At 32.6% G+C, this 23,204-nt stretch overlaps 4 protein-coding genes across 4 annotated transcripts; 2 read left to right on the plus strand and 2 right to left on the minus strand.

Annotated features, from left to right (window-relative positions):
- Positions 1–3,434: 3,434 nt before the first annotated feature.
- LOC107063203 (F-box/kelch-repeat protein At3g23880-like) lies at positions 3,435–5,356 on the minus strand. The gene is made up of 2 exons (XM_015314777.1): positions 4,164–5,356; positions 3,435–3,764 (listed from the first exon to the last, which is right to left on the minus strand). Coding segments are annotated over exons 1-2 (1,194 nt in total). The 3' UTR covers positions 3,435–3,763.
- Positions 5,357–8,421: 3,065 nt separating this feature from the next.
- On the minus strand, positions 8,422–10,172 carry LOC102593626 (F-box/kelch-repeat protein At3g23880-like). Its single transcript, XM_006360313.1, has 2 exons — positions 8,934–10,172; positions 8,422–8,523 (listed from the first exon to the last, which is right to left on the minus strand). The coding sequence occupies exons 1-2, from the start codon at positions 10,170–10,172 to the stop codon at positions 8,422–8,424; spliced, it is 1,341 nt and encodes a 446-aa protein (XP_006360375.1).
- A 3,642-nt stretch (positions 10,173–13,814) lies between these two features.
- On the plus strand, positions 13,815–15,188 carry LOC102593948 (F-box/kelch-repeat protein At3g23880-like). Its single transcript, XM_006360314.1, has 2 exons — positions 13,815–14,711; positions 15,144–15,188. Exons 1-2 carry the CDS (start codon positions 13,815–13,817, stop codon positions 15,186–15,188), a joined length of 942 nt encoding a protein of 313 aa, XP_006360376.1.
- Positions 15,189–18,298: 3,110 nt separating this feature from the next.
- On the plus strand, positions 18,299–22,136 carry LOC107063204 (probable indole-3-pyruvate monooxygenase YUCCA10). The gene is made up of 6 exons (XM_015314778.1): positions 18,299–18,472; positions 19,819–20,052; positions 20,424–20,546; positions 20,741–20,881; positions 21,781–21,975; positions 22,062–22,136. Exons 1-6 carry the CDS (start codon positions 18,299–18,301, stop codon positions 22,134–22,136), a joined length of 942 nt encoding a protein of 313 aa, XP_015170264.1.
- Positions 22,137–23,204: the final 1,068 nt, after the last annotated feature.

Here is a 23,204-nt window from a genome sequence, read left to right on the forward strand (position 1 = left end):
ATAGCTAAAACAGTCAACAACGGGTAGCCACAACCTCGGTGATAACACGGGCATTTCATATACAATGTGTGAACTAAATAATCAGATTCAAAGATTGAAATTGAGAGAAACTCGAAAAATATACATTCGTGAGTAATTGATTTGCTTTGTAATTCAAAGTACCTATGTTTGATTCCTTGCTTGCATGAGATTCCACTTATTCTATGTCAGCAATATCAGGATAATATAATTTTAATTTTATGCCAAAACTATTCTAGTATCAATTTTTTGTAGATTTTATTAGAGATTGTTTAGGAAAGAAGCGGCTGGCTATAGGATGGTCTGTGTTTTTGCTATTTGAATTAGGTGGAGAGATCAGTATCATACAATGAGGCATTTTGATACTGAAGAAGCAACATATCACTTCCCAGAATCACATCACATGTGAATAGGGCTGTCAAATTGAACGGGTTGAGCTTAAATTAGGCAGGTCAAAATGAGCAGACTCAGTGGCCCGCTCAAAGAGTTACTTAGGCCAAAATGGACTAAGCTGAAATGAACTAAACGGGAATCATAACTCAACTCGCTCAAGTTTTACTAAGTTTTAATTTTGTTTTACATAGAAACCCATGACCCTTTCTTGCTCAAACAGATACAACTCACAAGAATTTCCCAAACACATGCTCTATGTTGCTCGGACTTAAAAATTGTCCAAGGTTGCATATCAGAGTATGAGGACACGCAACATAGCGCGCTCACACCCCTTTGGCCTCCTTCCCTTGCTTCCACAAATCAACAGTAAAACCACAAATATCAATCAATGGCTGAGTGTTAAACTATTAACGTTGCTAAGATTTTCACGAGGCTAATCTTGAGATGTCATCCAAGATTAGCTGCCTTTTCGTGTTTCCATTTCTTCGCTATCATCACTTTTTTCAGAATATCACAATCGATAGTTGATATCATGACAAATAGATCAACACTTGAAATGCATTAAACAATGGGTTTCATCTCTCCCTCAGTGAAACAAAACCGTTGCACCTAAAGATTTTAACATCTAATATTCGAAATGTAAAACATAATATAAATGAGCAGTGCACGTACTGATCCACGTCCAACATATTATGCTGCCCACCCATTTGTGCCTGTGCAAACATTTCTGCTAATATTACACAGAAGATTTTTACACAAATTCACGCTCGACATCAAAAGTATTGAGTTCAAATCATCCCGGTACTCTGCAATGTTACATCTGCCCCTCTGTTTAAACAAAACCCCTGCTGTTGGGCAGCCATCTCTGTTTTCAAGGTTACAGAAACCTATTTCTCATATGAGCTAATGAGGTTAGATTCACGATTTTCTAAACATTTTGCATATAACAATGGCTTATGAATCCAGTACATATAAGGGAAAATGACTAACAAAATCCAAAGTACTATGATCTAAAAAAGTCGTTTACATATGCAATGTTTGTAGTTGAAATAACAAATATAAGTAAATCACCTCGAGGAAAATGGACATAGTTAAACTCTTACTAGTTACTATTTGTTATTTCATCGTCTTGATCTGAGCTTTTTTCGCCTGTATTTTTGTTGCATCACTAGTCCGGCCCTCCTCTGATGGAAAAGGAGAAACTAGGCTTTCAACATAGATTTCCACATTCTCAACATAGATTTTCACATTCTCTAGGATATGATCAAAGTTAATAACTTTTGGACTGAACGAGACATCCTTTGAATTGTATATCTTGAATCTTCGTGCAAACGCAACCAAAATTTCACCTTTATTTGACATGAAATAGGGTAGATTACACACATATGGATTATCAACACAATTGATGATAAACATCTTTGTCCAAGATTCTTTAACCCCGTATTCTTTCATAACCCAAATAGATACATACTTTTCCTTGTTATAACAAAAGATAGAAAGATTACTACCCAACATTTGTAGCCGTGGAACCATATCTCCTTCCCCGTAGGAGGGATTCTCTACCTTTCCCCATTTCTCATCAGCCAAATCAAAAGAAATGATGTTCCGATCGCGTTTCATGGGGTTATATTCAAAACCAAAAGGAGTAGTAGCCCAATGAAATTTCCCGTTCACAAACTTACCACAAATATTAGAAGATAACCCACTTGGAGGACAACTATTATCAACACTTGTCCAAGAATTACTCATTAGACTAAATATTTTGACCTCAACTAGAATTAAACCGACATTAAAGAGAATTACTAGTACCTTATAATCATCATGAAACTCGTCATATATAAAACCATACTGATAATGGATAACATCTATTACTCCAGTTTCATAACTAGGCAATTTCATGTACTTTCTAATCGATGAATTCCATAGAAACAAGTCTCTTTTAATGTCGTCGACAAGATAAGTCAAAAAAATCAATCCATTCACCGAACCCAAAATATGATAAAATTCATAAGGTTCTTTAATGGGAATATTCAAGTCAGATGTCTCTATAACAAAATCATAGAGTAAAGATCTAAAAGAACAATCCATAAGATATTGTTCCGGGGCCCAAAAATTCTCACCATAAGCCTATGATGGGTGTTTTCCTTGTTAGTATTCGATAAACTGAAATGAGATTTGATAAATTTAGGACTACATATTAAATCAAACCAGTATTTTGAAACCAACTTGTATTGCAAGAGAGATTTCACAGGAAGCCTTGAGAAGATTTCAGTGATGAGTTTTGATGGAAGGTTAGCGAATGTCGAATTCGAGTCTTGCATTGAAGTTGATGAAAATTGAGAATAATTTGTGAGTTTGGTGCGTGGAATGTGAATTTTTTTTTAGAAGTTCCACTTTTTCATGAGAAGAATATGACTGCAACTGTGGTATTATAAAAGTCTTAAATTTTATATTAGAAAACCTAGTACTTAATTTGGCCCAAATAAACCCGCTGGCCCATCAAATTTCAAAGTTCGTGTGGATATTGACAGCTCTAGATAAAATTATGAAAATGGTCCCTTAAATATACACATTGTTCATATTCAGATTAGATTTGAGAACTTCTGTTTAAATTTTGGATTCGTTCGGATTGGATTGATTTTATTAAAGTTCAATTTCAGATTAATCAGTATGATTATTTTGGATTTCGCATTTTGAGCCTCTAAGTGAATTTCTTCTTCATACAAAGTGTATCAGCTACTCTTTTTTTTTCTTTTTCCGTTTCACTGTTCAGTACAGTAGTTGATAGTTAAGGATTACAATTTACTCTCTTAAGCAAGGATGTTTCCACATAAATATCGTGTATTGTTCTTAGTAGTTCTCAGTCACCAACTTGGTCCCATGGTGGATGCACACAAGCCATCACTTACGTCAAATTTTCAAAATATCACAAAAGATAGCATTATGATTATAGAGTGACAATTAAAATGGCATTAAACAATGTTTTTCATCTTTCCCTCGGTGAAACACATCCATTGCACCTAAATATTTTAACATTTCACATTCGAAATATAGAACAGAATATATATATGAGCAGTAATCGCCTAATCGTACTAATCCACATCCAACATATTATGCTGCGTGGCTGTGCTTCCATTTCTGCGAATATGGGCTGAATGTCAGAGCATTAACCCTCCTAGCAAACATAACTCGATATCTGTCAACGCTCAAAATATCTTTCATGGATGCAGGACTATCCCCAAAAAAAGCCTTAGAGAGGAGCTTCCTTCAGTGGTAGTAAGCTGTCAGCTAGTTTATTCTGTTCTCGGTAGATATGGATCGCCTTTGGAATACTCAGCCTCCTGAGGAAGCACCTGCAATAATCATCCAAAATTAAAGAGTTGTGCATCAATATTAACTTCCAAGGGCTACAAATTATGCAGAAAAGCTATAGTCAATCCAAGTAAGAGAGCAAGTAATTCAGCTTGAAAAACATTGTAATTGAAGTAGAAGATGTAAATCCTAAAATCCATCTACTATTAGTGTGAAACGATTAATTCGAGGGCCAATTGCACATTGTTTGAAACTCAGTGTATAATAGTACCAAAGATTTGTCAGCAGGCGGGTTTAAACATATATATGACCTGTGCCTAACCGTCAACACATCACAAGACGAACTCTTACCGCTATATTAAAACACTGGAGTTTCTGTAGTTGAAATAACAAATATAATTAAATCACTTTGAGGAAAATAGACATAGTGAAACTCTTACTAGTTATTTGTTACTTGATTGTCTTGATCTGAGCTTTTCTTCGTTGTTGCATCACTAGTCTGGTCCTCCGATGGAAAAGGAGAAACTAGGCTTTCAATGTAGATTTCCGCAGCTTCTCGATCATAGTTAATAATTTTTGGACTGAACGAGTTATCTTTTGGATTGTATATCTTGAAACTTCGTGAAAATCCAACCAAAACTTCACCTTTATTTGACATGAAATAGGGTTGTTCATGCACATAGGGCTTATCAAAATAATTGATGGTAAACATCTTTTTCCAAGATTCTTTAACCCCGTACTCATTCATAACCCAAACAGATACATACCTTCTCTTGTTATAACAAAAGACAGAAAGATTACTACCCAACACTTCTAGCCGTGAATCAATATCTCCTTCCTCGAAGGTGGGCTTCTCTGCCTTTCCCCATTTCTCATCAGCCAAATCAAAAGAAACGATGTTCCAACCGTCATTCATGGTCTTATATTCATGACCAGCAGGATTAGTAGCCCAATAAAGTTTCCCGTTCACAAACTTGCCAGAAACATTAAAATATAACCCAGTTGGAGGACAACTATTATCAACACGTCTCCAAGAATTACTCGTTAGACTATATATTTTGACCTCAAGTCGAATCGAACTGACATGTTTGAAATCAAAGAGAATGACTACTACCTTATAATCATCATGAAACTCATCATATATAAAACAATAACTATAATCGGAAGCATATGAACGTCTAGTTTCAAAACTAGGACTAGGCAATTTCCTGTACTTTCTAATCGATGGATTCCATAGAAACAAGTCTTTTTGCTCACCGTCAAAACTATACCATCTATTCACCGAACCCAAAATCAATCCATTCACCGAACCCAAAATATGAAAATTTTCATAAGGGTTTTTGATCATGGGAATATTCAAGTCAGTTGTTTCTGTAACAGAATCGTAAAGTAAAGATCTAAATGAACATTGATTGTACAGAGGCATACTAAGCCTCATCATAAGCCTATGGTGAGTGTTTTCTTTGTTACTAGTCGATAAATTAAGATGGGATTTGATAAATTTAGGGGTAGAAATTAAATCAAGCCAGTATTTTGAAACCGACCTGTATTGCAAGAGGGATTTCACCGGAAGCCTTGACAAGATTTCAATGATGAGTCCTGGTGTAAGACTAGTGAAGTGTTCAGATTCCATGTCTTCCATGGGAGAGAATGACTGTGTACTATGATATTATAATATTTTCTCACTTTATATTAGAAAACCTAGTACTTAATTAGGCCCGAATAAGCCCATTGACCCATCAAATTTCGAAGTCTTTATGGATCGGAATAGTAGTTTGATCTTTAAAATTTGTCAAAAATTCATAATTTTAGTCTTCATCAAATAATTACTTAACTTCATTTGTTAAATTAGACGGTAACTATGTAAAAGAAAAAAGATTGAGTGGAAACTAATATTTAGAGGTAGACGTTTTCGGATTGGATATGAAAAGGTCGATTTGAATTTTTTTGATTTTTGGATTCAAGGAATTAAAATCCATGTACGTTCAGATTGGATTGATTTTATAAGTTTGATTTCAAAATAATTAGTATGATTATTTTGGATGTCGCATTTTGAGCCTCTAAGTGAATTTCTTCTTCGTATAAAGTGTATCAGCTACTCTTATTTCTTTATTTCACTGTTCAGTACAGAGTATATCAAAAAGAGTTATTGCAACAGAGTTTAATCCTAAGATTACTGTAGGTAGGTCGTCAAGGAGGTTTCCACGTAAATATCGTGTGATGTTCTTTACTTACTGTCGTGTAGTCCTATATCCTTTGTTCTTAGTAGTTCTCAGTCAAGGACTTGGTCCATTGATTCGTGGTGGATTCACACAAGCCATCACTTGGCTACAATCACTTACGTTAAATTTTCAGAATAGCACAATAGATAGCATGACGATTATAGAGTGACACTTGAAATGCGTTAAACATTGGTGGCTTTCATCTTTCCCTCGGTGAAACACAACCGTTGCACCTAAAGATTTTAACATGAACAGAATATATATGAGCAGTAATCGTACAAATCCACGTCCAACATATTATGCTGCCAAATATGTATAACGAGTAACCCATTCGTGCTGTCATAGAATTAAGTAGGGCAGAATGTCAGAGTAATAATCCTCCTAACAAACAAAACTTTCACTCCGGTAAAAGATTCTTACACATAAATTCAGTCTCGACATCAAAAGTATTGAGTTCAAATCACTCCGGTACTCTGCAATGTTACATCTGCGCCTCTGTATAAACAAACCCCTGTTGTTGGGCAGCCGTCTCTGTTTTCAAGGTTATAGATTCATGATTTTTTTATTTTTTCTGTTAGTGTGAAACGATTAATCCGAGGGCCAATTGCACATTGTTTGAAACTCGGTGTATAATACCAAGGATTTGTCAACAGGCGGGTTCAAGCATATGACTTGCGCCTAACCCTCAACATATCACAAGCCGAACTCTTACCACTTGATTAAAACACTGGTGTTTCTGAAACAATATGCATATAACAATAGCTTATGAATTCAGTACATATAAGGGAAAACGACTAACAAAATCCAAAAGTAATATGGTTTAAAAATGTCGTTTACATTTGCAATTTCTGTAGTTGAAATAACAAATATAATTAAATGGAAAATGGACATAGTGAAACTCTTACTAGTTACTGTTTTTTACTTGATTGTCTTGATCTAAGCTTTTTTCGCCTGTTGATCTAAACTCATGCACCACATGACAAAATATATCATCAAGTTGTATGTGACCGTATCCTAGTCGATGCTTATGTGGAGTGCTGCTCGGGATGAAAATTGTAAGAAAATAATATTTGATTCTTTTATGAACAAGACAATTTTTGTTCTGTTTTTTTTAAATACAGAGTCTGTGATTTCTCCATATTACAGCCCTCAGACAGAACAAACAATATAAAGTAGGACGATTAATTTTTTATGAAATTGTAAGGTACTAATTTACGAATTTGTAAATTGAGACTTGTATGACTTGTAAGGTGTTGATACAAATGAGTATAGTGTTGCAAGGATATATGCCGATTTACTGGAATGATGTAACGTTGCTTCAACATTACAAGGAACAAGTTGGAGGCGCAAATGAACAAAATGTTGATCAAGATTGGGAAGTTAATGAACAAGGTGTAGGTGGTAATGACATGATGGAGGTGCTAATGAACAAGATATGGAGGCGCTAATGATCAAGATTTAAGCGCTAATGAGAAAAATGTTGTTCGATTGGGTGACGAAATAGATAATAAGTGAGAAATAGGCTTCTTTATTTTTAATGTTCACGATAAATTTAATTTACTGCGCCCAATTATTAATTGTGATTATAACTATTTGTATACAATAAGTTCTCAATTTCTAATCTTTTTATTCTCTTACTCGAAGATTCTAAATGTAATTCTAGTGAGATATTTTTTATCTGTGATCTTAATATTTAAACAATTACAAAATTCAATAATCGTGAATCATCTTAATCCAACACTAGATTTTTTTTACTGATATTTTGGAATATGAAATTTATGAGATTCTTTTGAGTGTGAAGTTCAAGCAACAACTTAAATGCACGCTCATTTTTGGCGAATTTAAAAGGAAAATAAATGATCAAGTTATACTTAATGAAATTTTTTAAATCTATTACCAAAAAAAATGACCATTTTTTGGGAAAAGAATTATATAAAATAGGGATAATACATATATCAGCTACTCTTTTTTTTTCTTTTTCCGTTTCACTGTTCAGTACAGTAGTTGATAGTTAAGGATTACAATTTACTCTCTTAAGCAAGGATGTTTCCACATAAATATCGTGTATTGTTCTTAGTAGTTCTCAGTCACCAACTTGGTCCCATGGTGGAAGCACACAAGCCATCACTTACGTCAAATTTTCAGAATATCACAAAAGATAGCATTATGATTATAGAGTGACAATTAAAATGGCATTAAACAATGTTTTTCATCTGTCCCTCGGTGAAACACATCATCCATTGCACCTAAATATTTTAACATTTCACATTCGAAATATAGAACAGAATATATATATGAGCAGTAATCGCCTAATCGTACTAATCCACATCCAACATATTATGCTGCGTGGCTGTGCTTCCATTTCTGCGAATATGGGCTGAATGTCAGAGCATTAACCCTCCTAGCAAACATAACTCGATATCTGTCAACGCTCAAAATATCTTTCATGGATGCAGGACTATCCCCAAAAAAAGCCTTAGAGAGGAGCTTCCTTCAGTGGTAGTAAGCTGTCAGCTAGTTTATTCTGTTCTCGGTAGATATGGATCACCTTTGGAATACTCAGCTCCGGAGGAAGCACCTGCAATAATCATCCAAAATTAAAGAGTTGTGCATCAATATTAACTTCTAGGAGGCTACAAATTATGCGGAAAAGCTATAGTCAATCCAAGTAAGAGAGCAAGTAATTCAGCTTGAAAACATTGTAATTGAAGTAGAAGATGTAAATCCTAAAATCCATCTACTATTAGTGTGAAACGATTAATTTGAGGGCCAATTGCACATTGTTTGAAACTCAGTGTATAATACCAAAGATTTGTCAGCAGGCGGGTTTAAACATATATATGACCTGTGCCTAACCATCAACACATCACAAGCCGAACTCTTACCACTATATTAAAACACTGGAGTTTATGTAGTTGAAATAACAAATATAATTAAATCACTTTGAGGAAAATGGACATAGTGAAACTCTTACTAGTTATTTGTTACTTGAATGTCTTGATCTGAGCTTTTCTTCGCCTCTATTTTTGTTGCATCACTAGTCTGGTCCTCTGATGGAAAAGGAGAAACTAGGCTTTCAATGTAGATTTCTGCAGCTTCTCGATCATAGTTAATAGTTTTTGGACTGAATGAGTTATCTTTTGGATTGTATATCTTGAAACTTCGTGAAAACCCAACCAAAACTTCACCTTTATTTGACATGAAATAGGATTGTTCATGCACATATGGCATATCAAAATAATTGATGGTAAACATCTTTTTCCAAGATTCTTTAACCCCGTACTCTTTCATAACCCAAACAGATACATACCGTCGCTTGTTATAACAAAAGACAGAAAGATTACTACCCAACACTTCTAGCCGTGAATCAATATCTCCTTCCCCGAAGGTGGGCTTCTCTGCCTTTCCCCATTTCTCATCAGTCAAATCAAAAGAAACGATGTTCTGACTGATTTCCTTGGTATTATATCCAAGACCAGAAGTAAGAGTAGTCCAATGAAGTTTCCCGTTCACAAACTTGCCACAATCATTTAAAAAATAACCACTTGGAGGACAACTATGATCAACACTTCTCCAAGAATTACTCCTTAGACTATATATTTTGATCTCAATTCGATTTGATCTGTTATGTTCAAAGAGAATGACTACTACCTTATAATCATCATGAAGCTCATCATATATAAAACCACAACGATAATAACAGTTAACATTTATTAGTTCAGATTCAAAACTAGGCAATTTCCTGCACTTTCTAATCGATGGATTCCATAGAATTAAGTCTCCTTTCTCACCAGCACGACAAGTTAGACAAATCAATCCATTCACAGAACTCAAAATATGATAAGATTCATAAGGTTCCTTCATGGGAATATTCAAGTAAGATGTTTTTGTAACAGAATCATTAAATAAAGATCTAAGAGAACAAATACGAGTGTACATGTTCTTATTAAACATCACCATAAGCCACTTATGGTGAGTGTTTTCCTTGTTACTAGTCGATAAACTGAGATGAGACTTGATAAATCTAGGGCTAGATATTAAATCAAGCCAATATTTTGAAACCGACCTGTATTGCAAGAGCGATTTCACCGGAAGCCTTAAGAAGATTTCAGTGATGAGTTCTGATGGAAGGTTAGCGAATGTCGAACTCGAGTCTTGCATTGAAGTTGATGGAAATTGAGAATGTTTTGTGAGTTTGGTACGTTGAAGGGAGGGTTCAGATTCCATTTGGGCTGCAATATTATATTTTTAGAGTTTCACTTTTGCATGGGAGAATATATGACTGCGACGACTTTGGTATTATAAAAGTCTCTCTTTATAACCTAGTACCTGTTATCAATAGAATACTCTTTGGGTTTTTAGTTCGGTCCGAATAAGCCCATCAAATTTTAAAGTCCATGTATATATTGATAATTCTAAAATAGTTCATGTATTATGTATGGTATTATAATATTATTTAGTACTATGTTTGATAGGAATTTGAGCCTATGAATATCTAATCAATGGATTAGTTATACACCCTATAAAGTATTATTCAAGAGAAATTTCACCGGAAGCCTTAAGAGGATTTTAATGACGAGTTCTGCTAGCAGAATAGGAATCGTCAACATTGATTCTTTCTGAATTTGATACAAATTGAGAATATTTTGGGAATTTGAGTTTGCAATTTTTTTTTAGTATCATTTTTGCATGAGAGAGAAGAGTTACTTGAAAAAGTAACAAAAGTGTTTTTTTTATATTTATTTTGAGAGTTCCTTACAATATTGAAAAGCCCTAATATTCATTTATTTATTTCTCTGTAATTTATATTTTAATATATTCTATTTATTTACTAGTTACTTTGTTTTCTTTTCTCTAATAGACTACACCTTCTTCTTTTCTAAATTCAATAAACTAAAATAAAAATGATAATTAAAGAACATACTTACTATAGTTACTAGGGGTAATGTGGTAAAATCACAACCCTTCGATAAATCATCCAAATGGTCATTACCTTGGATAAAGTCCAAACGGTCACAACTCATCCAAAAAATCATGATCTTTCAAAAAGTCACATCATTTTTCATTCACACCGGCCTTTTTCAAACCGAACAACTGCTTCTTGATTCAATCAACAAAGTTGGTACAATGAAAAATCCTTTTAAACTGAATACAGTGACCTCCCTGTTCACTATTGCATCCGTTGTTGTGCCTACTAAACTCGAGTTGCATTCGTCGAGGATTATATTAGCCTTGTATGGATTCTCACCCTCTGCTTATTTTTTTCAGAAAACTAGTTATATTCCGAAATCTGTATACTTAATTTTTATGTCTTGTACATCTTGCATGAGCCAAACATTCAGGAAGGTCTTTTTATTGGATAAAGTACCCCTAGAATATGACCGAAATCTCAGAGACACACCTAAACTTAATTAGGGTCCTATTACCCCCTAAACTAATTTAATATGGAATAAATACACCACAAACGCTGACATGGCATAGAGAGTGTGCACACTTTCTTGAAGGAAAGTGATGAGTGCACTGTGTACAATTGGACACATGTCATTTTTTGATTTGGTAACTTTATAATTAGTTAGTACATATTTTTATTGATATTAAAACTTATATATATATATATTATTATTATTATTATTATTATTATTATTTTTGTAAAATATTTATTTTTATTTCTTTTCACTTTTAAACTTTTTTTAATTAATTTATTATCTTTTCACTTTTAATTATTTAAAAAACAATTATGCGTATTTTTTTTAAAAATAATTTAAAAGTGTCCTTTAATTTTAACATTTTAATTTTTTTTATGTTTTATTTGATTTTCTTCACTTATTTTGATATCCATTCAAATTAACTTATTTTAAATACAAGACATTTGGAATTAAATTTGAAATCAAATCAAAACGAAAGACAAAGAAAATAAAAATCAATAGAAAAATAAAAGAGAAAAAACAATGAATGTGTATTAACTTAATTTAAATACAAGCTAAAGAAAATAAGGATATTCTTTTTTTCTAAAAAAATAAAAATTTATTTTTAAAAAAAAATTAACTTTTTATTAAAAAAATATTTAGACACGTAGCGGACGAGTGTGTACAAACACAACCAACTTGGGTGGTTGAAGGTGCTACGTCAACACAAAAGGTGCACAAAAATACGGAAAAAATGAGTTCAGGGGGTAATAGGACCTTAGTTAAGTTTAGGTGTGTCTCTGGATTTCGGTCATAGTCTAGGGGGTACTTATGCCTTATCCCTCTTTTTATTGACGCGTAAGTTCATATACGTTTAGAAATTGAGTTTTACAGATGATTTCTTGTGATTTTACGTATGCAGGTTTAATGTTCATGCATGCACCACATGACGAAATATATCATTAAGTTGTAGGTGACCGTATCCTAGTCGATGCTTATGTGGAGTGCTGCTCGGGATGAAAATTGTAAGAAAATAATATTTGATTCTTTTATGAACAAGACAATTTTTGTTCTGTTTTTTTTAAAATATAGAGTCTGTGATTTCTCTAGATTACAGCCCTCAGACAGAACAAATAATATAAAGTAGGACGATTAATTTTTTATGAAATTGTAAGGTACTAATTTACGAATTTGTAAATTGAGACTTGTATGACTTGTAAGGTGTTGATATAAATGAGTATAGTGTTGCAAGGATATATGCCGATTTATTAGAATGATGTAACGTTGCTTCAACATTACAAGGAACAAGTTGGAGGCGCAAATGAACAAAATGTTGATCAAGATTGGGGAGTTAATGAACAAGGTGTAGGTGCTAATGAATGATCGAGGTTCTAATGAACAAGATATGGAGGCGCTAATGATCAAGATTTAAGCGCTAATGAGAAAAATGTTGTTCGATTGAGTGATGGAATAGATAATATAATTTATGAACCAACAAATGATGAAAATGCATACATACTTTGTTAGTGTGAAATAAAATTTTGTCTAGTGTGAAATAAAATTTTAAAGAGTAAAAAAGCGAACTACTTTCGCTAAAAAAGAAAAAACTAATTTCGCTAAGACTCTACATCTTTGTCCTTTTAATATAACATAGATAGCTAGATATAGATAGTATATTGTGAAGACATTTAATCGCGTTGAATGCCATAATATTGTTCATGCTATTACAACTAATAAGTGAGAAATATGCTTCTTTGTTTTTAATGTTCACGATAAATTTAATTTACTGCGCCCAATTATTAATTGTGATTATAACTATTTGTATACAATAAGTTCTCAATTTCTAATCTTTTTATTCTCATACTCGAAGATTCTAAATGTAATTCTAGTGAAATATTTTTATCTGTGATCTTAATATTTAAACAATTACAAAATTCCATAATCGTGAATCATCTTAATCCAACACTATATTTTTTTTTACTGATATTTTGGAATATGAAATTTATGAGATTCTTTTGAGTGTGAAGTTCAAGCAACAACTTAAATGCATGCTCATTTTTGGCGAATTTAAAAGGAAAATAAATGATCAATTTATACTTAATAATTTTTTTTTAATCTATTACCAAAAAAATGACCATTTTTTGGGAAAAGAATTATATAAAATATCTTTTGGAAATAGTATAATAAAAAAAAAAATTGACTGATTTTTTGGAATGTGAAATTTAAGAGATTCTTTTGAGCAGAATTTCAAGCAACAACATAAATGCACACTCATTTTTAGCAAATTTAAAAGGAAAAAAATTTGATCAAGTGATACTTAATGAACAAGTTTAAATCTATTACCAAAAAGAAACTAATCATTTTTTGGGAAATGAATTATATAAAATATCTTTTGAAGATGGTACAATAAGCAAATATTTTCAGAGCACAGAGAAAAACATCAAAAACCTTGTTGTCTTCTCAAATGGAATTAGAAGCCTCCAATCTACACCAAAAGAGGAGAAAACACACCACCCATACTCCACTTCCGTCTTCTTCAGTTCAAGATTCAAATTTTGAATCTGGTGTTCTGCCAGGAGGGCTCATCACTGAAATTCTCTTAAGGCTTCAGGTGAAACACCTCTTAAAATTCAAGTGTGTTTCAAAATTCTGGCTTGGTTTAATTTGTAGCCCTGAATTTGTCAAGATCCATCTTCGTAGATCTGCTAATGACAAGACCTGCCATAGGCTTATGTTGACGTTTGATTCACCTGAAAAAAATCTTAAGGACTGTTTCGTTAATTCTTTATTTTATGACTATGTTACTAAGACAATTGACGTTGATTATCTTCCAAAAATATTCTATGAATCTATTAAGTTTGTGGGTTCTGTCAATGGGTTGATTTGTGTTGCCATTGAGGAAAAAGATGTGTTTCTCTGGAATCCGTCAATTAGGAAGCTCAAGAAATTGCCTAGTTCTGGAACCGATTCCTTTTACATGTATGGTTTTGGATACGATGAGCTTCATGATGATCATAAGGTAATGGTAATCACCAAAATTGTGGATGATGACAATTCAGGCTATAATGTGGGCAAAATATATAGTCTAAATAGTAATTCTTGGAAACGTTTGGATGATAAACGAAGTGCGATTCAAATTTATAAATCAGGTATGCTTGTGAATGGGAAGCTTCATTGGGCTATTACTAATAAGCTTTCTATTAATTATTATGATTGGGTCATCCTTGTTGTTGACTTGGTTGATGGGAGATGGAAAGAAATAGAGAACCCACGCTACGGAGAAGGAACGTTTTATTCTATTCCGTACCTCGGTGTATTAGAAAATGAACTTTCTATGATTTGTCAATATACCATGAATCAGGTAGATGTATGGGTTATGAATGAGTATGAAGTTAAGGAATCTTGGACAAAAATGTTTAACATTAGCGTTGGGGTGTATTATTTATTTGCTCCGTCCTTTTGCATGTCAAGTGAAGGTGAATTTTTGTGTAAGAACACATCATTTTTCATGATTTACAATCCACATGATGACTCAAAGAGATTTCCAAGAAAGTCCAACTATGATCACCTTGAAGAGGCACAACTCTACATTGATAGCCTTGTTTGGCCCTTTTGAGAAACGTACCAGGAATGCAACAACATCATACGCAGCAAAAGCTTAGATGAAGACGACAATCGTGTGCTAAATAATTAGTAAGAGTTCTCTATACATTTTTCTCAACAAATACTAAATTTTGTTTCTTAATAAAGAAAATAGTGTTTTGTTAACTGTTATGTTCTACAAAACTTTCAGGAAGTGAATGCTGATGTTTGGAACAATGAATCTACTCCTTGTTGATTGCACGGGTTGCAATGAAGAAGGATGGACTTTCTCTGTTTTTACTATTCGTTGTAATGTACTAATGTTATTTCCTTGTGAGTTAAAACAAGATTTACATATGCTCGTTGATTGCATATCACATTTTGTCGGTACCTTTTGAATTTGGTCGAGATAAAATTTATGTCAACTGAATATTTCTATTACAAGGCTCGGAATAGTTATTTAAGAGCTATTCAATGTTCATCTTTTTAGAGCAACTACATAGTTAGAAAATCAATGCTATCTGATTTTTGAAACGAGAAAACTTTTGCTCTTGATTGGTTTTACAAAAATAAATTGTTCATTGTTTTTGTATCGTACTCTCTTTACCTAAACCAATTGTCTCATAATATTAGAAAGTACTATATTTATCGCATTTGCATTGGGCTACTCTATATTGTGCGTTTTCAGAAAAGGATCGTGACTTATTAATACATTCTAGCAGCTATTTATTACTCAAACCTTTCCTCTTTAGCATTCATCTTCAGTTCATGCAACGATTTATTGATATGTTATATATGCAATGACTGGATTTAGTATGTGCACGGGTCATTTTTGTGATGAAACTATTTTATCTCAAGAACGAAATTTGAATTTAAACTATATGTTTTAGATTTATACAATTAAACTTGAATCAATATTAAACGTCCAAATGTCCAAAATAAAAAAAAAGCATATTTTCTAAAAGCCTTTTTATCGTTTTCTTGAATGAACATGCAAAATATTAAACTCGTTGAATGAACTTAAGATCAATTCCAAAGAGGAACAAACAGCTGCTAATGCATTAATAAACTATATTAAGTTCTTGTGTGTGTTACGTACGTGTTCCACATCAAGGATGTTATTTTGAAGCTGAAATTTGTCGAAACCATAAGACATTGGGAACACGATCATTTAAAAGGGGAAAATAGTACCAAATGAACTACGAGCATTTGTTTTATTCGTTTATTCTGTATTGAACAATAAATGTTCTTTGATTATCTAAGAACACAATGATGAAAAAGATGAATCAACGGTAATTTGTCGGAGTGACAGACAAACGGTTTGACTAAGATTATCATAAATATAAGTAGCAAATTGAACACAACTTCTAGTTCAAAAAAGAAAATGTATCTCCTATTTCATATCAACTTCAGCTTGAAACAGTTACTTAAAAGTTATTCAATGTTCATCTTTTTAGAGCAACTACATAGTTAGAAAATCAGTGTCATTTGATATGCTCTAAATTGGAAAACTTTTGTTCACAGTTTTTCATTCAAATAACTTTCATTAATTGTCTTATAATATTGGAAAGTGATTTTTAATATATAAAATCTTGATCATACAACACTTATGCCGAGTTCCCTCTTTTTTCCCCAACTAATTTTTTTTCGTGGAAAACATTAATCAGAAGTTTAAGAAGGACCTGAGCGAAGATTTTCGCGCTTCTTTTTTGTTTTATATTTTCTGGAGGCATAACATCCTCTTGAAGCACTGCTCAATATAAGAGAAAAATTAGAGCATAAAGGAAAATGACTAACAGCATCCCCTGACAATATAATTGCCTTTATAGAATGTGTACTTTACATATGAATTGGTTGTTCTATGTTTCAAATAACAAATAAAATTTATCAATCCCTCTTGTACAAACTATGTTTTCGACATAGATTTGTCTCTCACCCCATCTATATATCAGGGTTAATAACCTTTGAATATCTTAGTGAATCACCCTTTATATTGTATATCATGAAAGTTGATGCAACCACAATAAAAATTTCACCTTAAGTTTCAATATGTAAATATTTTTGCCCGAGATTCTCATACTCGACTTGATCTTCAAGATACTTGATGGAAAATATATTTGCCAATTTTAGCGGGGTTCGTCAATGAATTGGTTAAAATAAGTACCTTTTTATTTATTAAAAAATTGGTTTAAAATAAAAAGGGAAAAACTCAAATTTGTCATCAAACTTTGAGAAAATGCTCATCCGTGTCATCCGTTAAAAGTTTGGCTCATATATGTCATTTTCGTTTGAGAAATAGCTCAAATGAATGGCATAGATGAGCCTTTTTCTCAAAATTCGATGGAATATTTAAGTTTTTTTCCTATTTAATATATCAGAAAATCATCTTTCTTCTTAATTCTAATTTTTTTAACAAAGAAAATAATTTTCTAATATAAATTAACTAATAAAATTTAATTAGTTGAGTGTTTATCTGAAAATCTAAGACACAGATAAAAAGATAAAAAAAAATATACTTTGAAATTAGCCAGTCAATAAACTTCAGTCAAATTCAATTTAATTTTTGTAATTTGTCTCTTTTTAAAACTGCAAAATTCATTTATAGAAAAATACATATGACACTTTTTAGCTTAAGCTAAAGATAACTTTCAATTAAATGTTTTCATACATACCAAAGAATTGAGAAAAAACTCAGATTTTGTTTCAATAATAAAAATTCTGCATTTACTTGTAACTGTTGTTTTATATTACATTTTAAAAAAGGAAAAAAAATAATAAATATCATCTTTATCCTTGTTTGAAGACCATATATAGATACCTCATTGTCTAAATTCCTTTCTTGAAACCTTGTTGCAATTTTCTTTTCAACATTCTCAAAGAAAGAACTTCTCTTTAATTTCCTGAAAATTTTGCAATGGCTAATTTCACAAAGGAAGAAATTGACATTGTTGTGGTTGGAGCTGGACCATCCGGTATAGCTGTTTCAGCCTGTTTAAACAAAGTGGGTATAAACAATGTTGTTTTAGAAAAACAAGATTGTTGTGCTTATTTGTGGAAGAAAAAGACTTATGACAGACTTCATTTGCATCTATCAAAGGACTTTTGTTCATTGCCGTTTATGCCACATGCAAGTTCATCACCTAAATATATGCCGAAAAAAGAATTTATTCAATACTTAGATGAGTATGTTGAGCATTTCAACATCAAGCCAAAATTTCAAACTTGTGTTGAATCGGCCTTTTACAACAATGGGGAAAAGAATGGAATGTCAAATCAAGAAATTTGACTAGCGGAGAAATTGAATTGTATGCTAGTGATTTCTTGATTTTGGCTACTGGAGAAAATAACGAAGGTTATATTCCAAAAATGGTAGGAATAGAAAATTTCAAAGGCAAAATAATCCATTCAAGTGATTATAGATCTGGTGAAAAATATAAGGATAAAAAGGTATTGATCATTGGATCAGGAAATTCTGGGATGGAAATAGCTTTTGATCTTTCAAATTATGAAAGTCACACATCAATTGTTGTTAGAAGTCCAGTAAGTCTCTCTATCTCTTTATGCCTTATCTTTACTTTTATCGTTATTTGTTTGCATGTGAGTAGGTTTGTGTTTGTTATAAAAAAGAATTAAATTGTGGTGTTCGATCAGTTTAGTTGTACATCAACTATTTTACATTGTACCTGTTACTTTTTACTAGCATTTGTATTGTTGTAACTCGATTCATCAAGAGATTGGGTATGGGTTTCTTGACCATCAACCCCAGGTCATACCCTTATGTGAAAGGGCCGAAATATGAACATGATTTTTCATGATTTTCATTCTACTTTATTGACCACCCAGTCATATATACCCTTGTGGTATTTCTTATCTAAAAATAATTTTTGAATTAGTTTCACCTCCAATAATTTCCACCGATTCATCATTTGTGTTAAATTTCACAAACATACTCTCCAAGCACTATACAAAATTGCAAAAACAACCTCGATTCTGAATTCAAAGTTGATTTAATGAAATCAGTTGTTCTTTAAAAAGGAAATATTGGTTGACTAGAAAGTGATTAAGGAATATGGTGTTGGATTATTGTAAATACAAAAATTTGTGATAGATATTTAAATATCCTAAAAACATAGAAAGATCTCATTATTCCATTTCTAAATCGCACAAAATTAGAAATTTTAAATTCAAGTCTCATCGGGTATTTTATATCGCGAGAAAAAGAAAAGTAGGATTTGGAGAGTGAAAAGTTGTTTAGTATAAGTATAAACAACTCATATATTTTTTACTTTGAGGAACTAAATTCGAAGATAAAGAACTAGGGTTTCTATTTCTTGTAAGTAGAATCTTGATTTTTGCTAAGTTTGTCTCGTTAACAATCTTATACATTGTCATTTTCGCATGTTGCACAGATAACATATTATACATTTTAAGATTTTGAATCTCATAATTTTGAAGAAACTTGTCTATAGATATCAGTTAGATGACTTGATAAATGATAGTACAAAAAATTATTTGCACTAACTGTATATGAAACTTAGATTTCTCTTTTAATCTAATCTTTCGTGCATTACTCGTATATATTTCTTTTTTTAGAACCCTTGCTAATTCCAGTTATCAACTTTGATCTATGTTTTTGAATACTACAAGTTATATACAATTACGTTATAATTGATCTGATTTTGTACTTCTTTTTTAATATATCGTCAAAATATGAAACTTACACCCATAAATATGTACATTATAGTTCATGATGTTCTCCCAAAGTGCTATAACTTTTCTATATTTAGATGATGCAAGTTTTTCACATGCACAATCAATTATATATTTGATAAATATGGTTGTTCATTCTAAAAGTTTTAATATATTTTGTCCTAATGTTTTTGCAGATTCATGTTCTAACAAGGGAGATGGTGTATACTGCAATGTTGTTGCTAAAATATTTACCAATATCTTTGGTTGATACTGTAATTGCAAAGTACGCGAATTTTAAGTTTGGAAATTTAGCAGAATTAGGAATACCACAACCAGAAGAAGGCCCATTTTCTATTAAAATATCAAAAGGTAGATCCCCAGTAATTGATGTTGGTGCCATTGACAAGATTAAACTTGGACTGATTAAGGTATGATACTATCTTTATTTTATTTTCATTCTATTATGTGAAAAACAGATCGCTTTAGTTTCTCTGAGGATTTTTGTCTGATAGTAAAAGTACAACATGTGATGTATGGTTAGGCGCACATCACGAGTTCAAATTTGATTACTGTCAAAAACCTAGTAGTAGTATTTAATGAAGAAGAGTAAAAATACATGTTCATTATCATGGGCAACAATTGAACTGTTATAGTTATGAAATCGGTAGAATTTAGTAATTTTGGCAAATACAGTAAATTTGTGTAAATAGTTCATCTAATATGCATTAATAATCTATTATAATAAAGGAACTAACACTTGGTTTTTTTGTGAAATAACTTTTGGTGAATTGTTAATTAGGTACTTCCTGGAATATCGGAAATAAAGGAACATACAGTAATGTTTGACAATGGAGATGAACATCAATTTGATGCAATCATTTTTGCTACTGGATACAAGAATATTGCTACCAAATGGCTAAAGGTACGTTTTGCAAATTATCACTATGTTATTTGTTTTTTTTTTCTAAATTTGAGTCTTGAAACTTTTCACTTGCATGTAAATATTGTGTGCGGATAAGTTTTTCTCGATAAGTTTTCCTGGTTACTAATTTCACTTACTATTAATTTTACCACCATTGTCTCAAATAATGTTCAATTTTTTTCTTTTGTATGCAGGATTATAGCTCAATATTCCGTGAAGATGGAACATTGATAAATTGGAAAGGAGAGAGTGGGCTCTATTGTGCTGGATTTTCAAAAAGAGGGATTGCTGGTATTTCAATGGATGCTATAGCTATTGTCAATGATATTAAGACCGTTAGAGGAGACAAAATTTAGATTTTATTATTATTATTATTATAACAGACTATGTTGTTAAATAAATTTTCTAAACCCTGCGTGAATGCAGGATGCTTTCTGCACCGGACTTCTTGTTACGTTCAGCTAGACCTTGAAAACCTTGTTTCTTTTAGTATGTTTTTTATTGGAATCAAGTTTCTACTGTCATAGAAATTAGATGAAACTTTTCTGATTGATTGTCTTTCTTTGTTGGATTTTTTTATTTTTATAATGATGGTGTGGGGTTCAGGTCGCACACATTTCGACTATTACATCGAACACTTGCTATCTCTTGCCAGCACGAGTATCGAATAACTCTACACATCAAATTGGGTAGCTTTTATTTGAGAAATATATTGACAACATGAATGAAATCTATCTACTATTTGCTCTGGTTTTCATAGTAAAGTAGATCTCGAGAGAGACATATAGAGAGAGAGAGAATTGACTTCTTCAGAATCTGTTTTTCCTTCATTTCCTTAATGTTAGTAAATGTACATTGAGCCGTTAACATTCCATCTTGCTAAGGTCATTGCTAGGTCGATCTGTACAAGATGTCCTAACGGACCAGTACAAAAACAAGAGGATGACGACGGATACATTACCTAGCTCATAAGAAATACTCCCTACGTCCTAGCAAGAATGTAAAAGTTGTTGCAGATGATTCAACTAGATACACGCAACCTACTTAATCCAGAACCAAATGGTTAATTTAGCTTCCTCCCAAACCTCTTGTCTGCATTTTTGAGCACTTTGCCTTAGGTGCATGCTTATTGTTGTGCTTTCTTTTGGGCCAACTTTTTGTGTCTGATTTTCCCAACCATTGAGAAGAAGAAGTTCCTCCCCGGGTTTCATCTGATCTTTTCCTTTTTGTCCAGATAGAGTCTGGTGGTATATTGTCCCCATTTGATTGTCCCCAGTTCGCTGAAGATGCTTTTCCCCAACCTTTGGTAAACCATTTTCCTTTTGACTGTCCACAGCTCACTGAAGTTAATCCTTCCCAACTTTCGGTAGACCATTTTCTTTTTGTCGTGATAGGTTCAGAAGGTATAGCTGAACTGAATTCCTTTCTGGTTTTCTTTACTTTGATTCTGCTTCTTGATATCCCTACAAGGAAGAGTGGTTGTATTTCCATCTTCTATAATGTTCCTTGTCTCAGAACCGTCTTGAAAGGGAGCAGCACGTCCAAACAACTGATATTTTAATGTGGGTATTTCGACAAGGCCATCCATAAAAGCAAAAATGTATTCGCTAGTACGCTGGATACACTTGTATATGCGTATCACTTCTGCTTTCCCAACAGCTCTTGCAGCATTTTGAGACCAATCAGTGAAATCCTCAACCTGTAAAGATCACGATAATCCATTAATACAGCACTTTGAAAGATTACTAAGCACAAAGGACATCAATAAGTGAAAGATAACTACACTGATGCAGCCAACTTTGGAGTCCCATGTTTTAGATAGCCAAGATGCTTCGTAGGTACTTGCACATAATCCTTTGGCCCATAGCTTCTCAACTGACAACAACTGCAATGAAATGAGAACATAATGAGCCAGAAAACTAGATGTTTGCACAGGGTATTACTGTGGAGAACTGCCTTTCAAGTACGTAGGAGTCGACACTGATCCAAAACTGTTTCGGTTCATGAGAAACCTATATGATTGGAATGGATTTCGAAGTCTAATTTTTGGTCAAATAAAAAGATGATGGTCCAAACCAATAACAGCCTGACATTTCTCGTGGTGAGTCGGGAGTGTGCGCGAACTGGTCTTTGACAGCATCAGACTAGCTGTCATGTAATGTGAGACAGTGAGAGCGCTGCTCTGTTAAGCCAGCCAATGAGGGGTGAGTTACCCTATCAACTCCCACTGCTTACTGCCATGTCAAAGTACTATTATTATTTATTTATTAGTGTCGGAATATTAATACTTCATACTATTACCAAGAACCGCTTATTATTAATTATAAACCCAACCCAACGCACTATTTGTGTCAAAGGCTGAAGATTTGATTTGTCCCGATCATCTTATTGCTCCCACTTGGGTTACAAGCTCATGTTACTGAGCTCAGTGATATACAGTGTCTGTTGAGTTCTTATAAAATATATGTATACGTCTTCTGTCACCGGTGTGGGACAAGACGCACTAAGGTTTTAGCATATGCGATGATATGCCTAGCAAGCAAATGCTTTTTCTATATATGCTCATTTCCAAAGTGAGTTGAATAAATACATTAATTTTCTAACTTCTCTGTTATTGTAAAACGAGGACAAACAGCTCGAAAACTAGAACCTTATATA

Source organism: Solanum tuberosum, unplaced genomic scaffold, assembly GCF_000226075.1.
Source record: "Solanum tuberosum cultivar DM 1-3 516 R44 unplaced genomic scaffold, SolTub_3.0 scf00319, whole genome shotgun sequence".
NCBI classification, from domain to species: domain Eukaryota; kingdom Viridiplantae; phylum Streptophyta; class Magnoliopsida; order Solanales; family Solanaceae; genus Solanum; species Solanum tuberosum.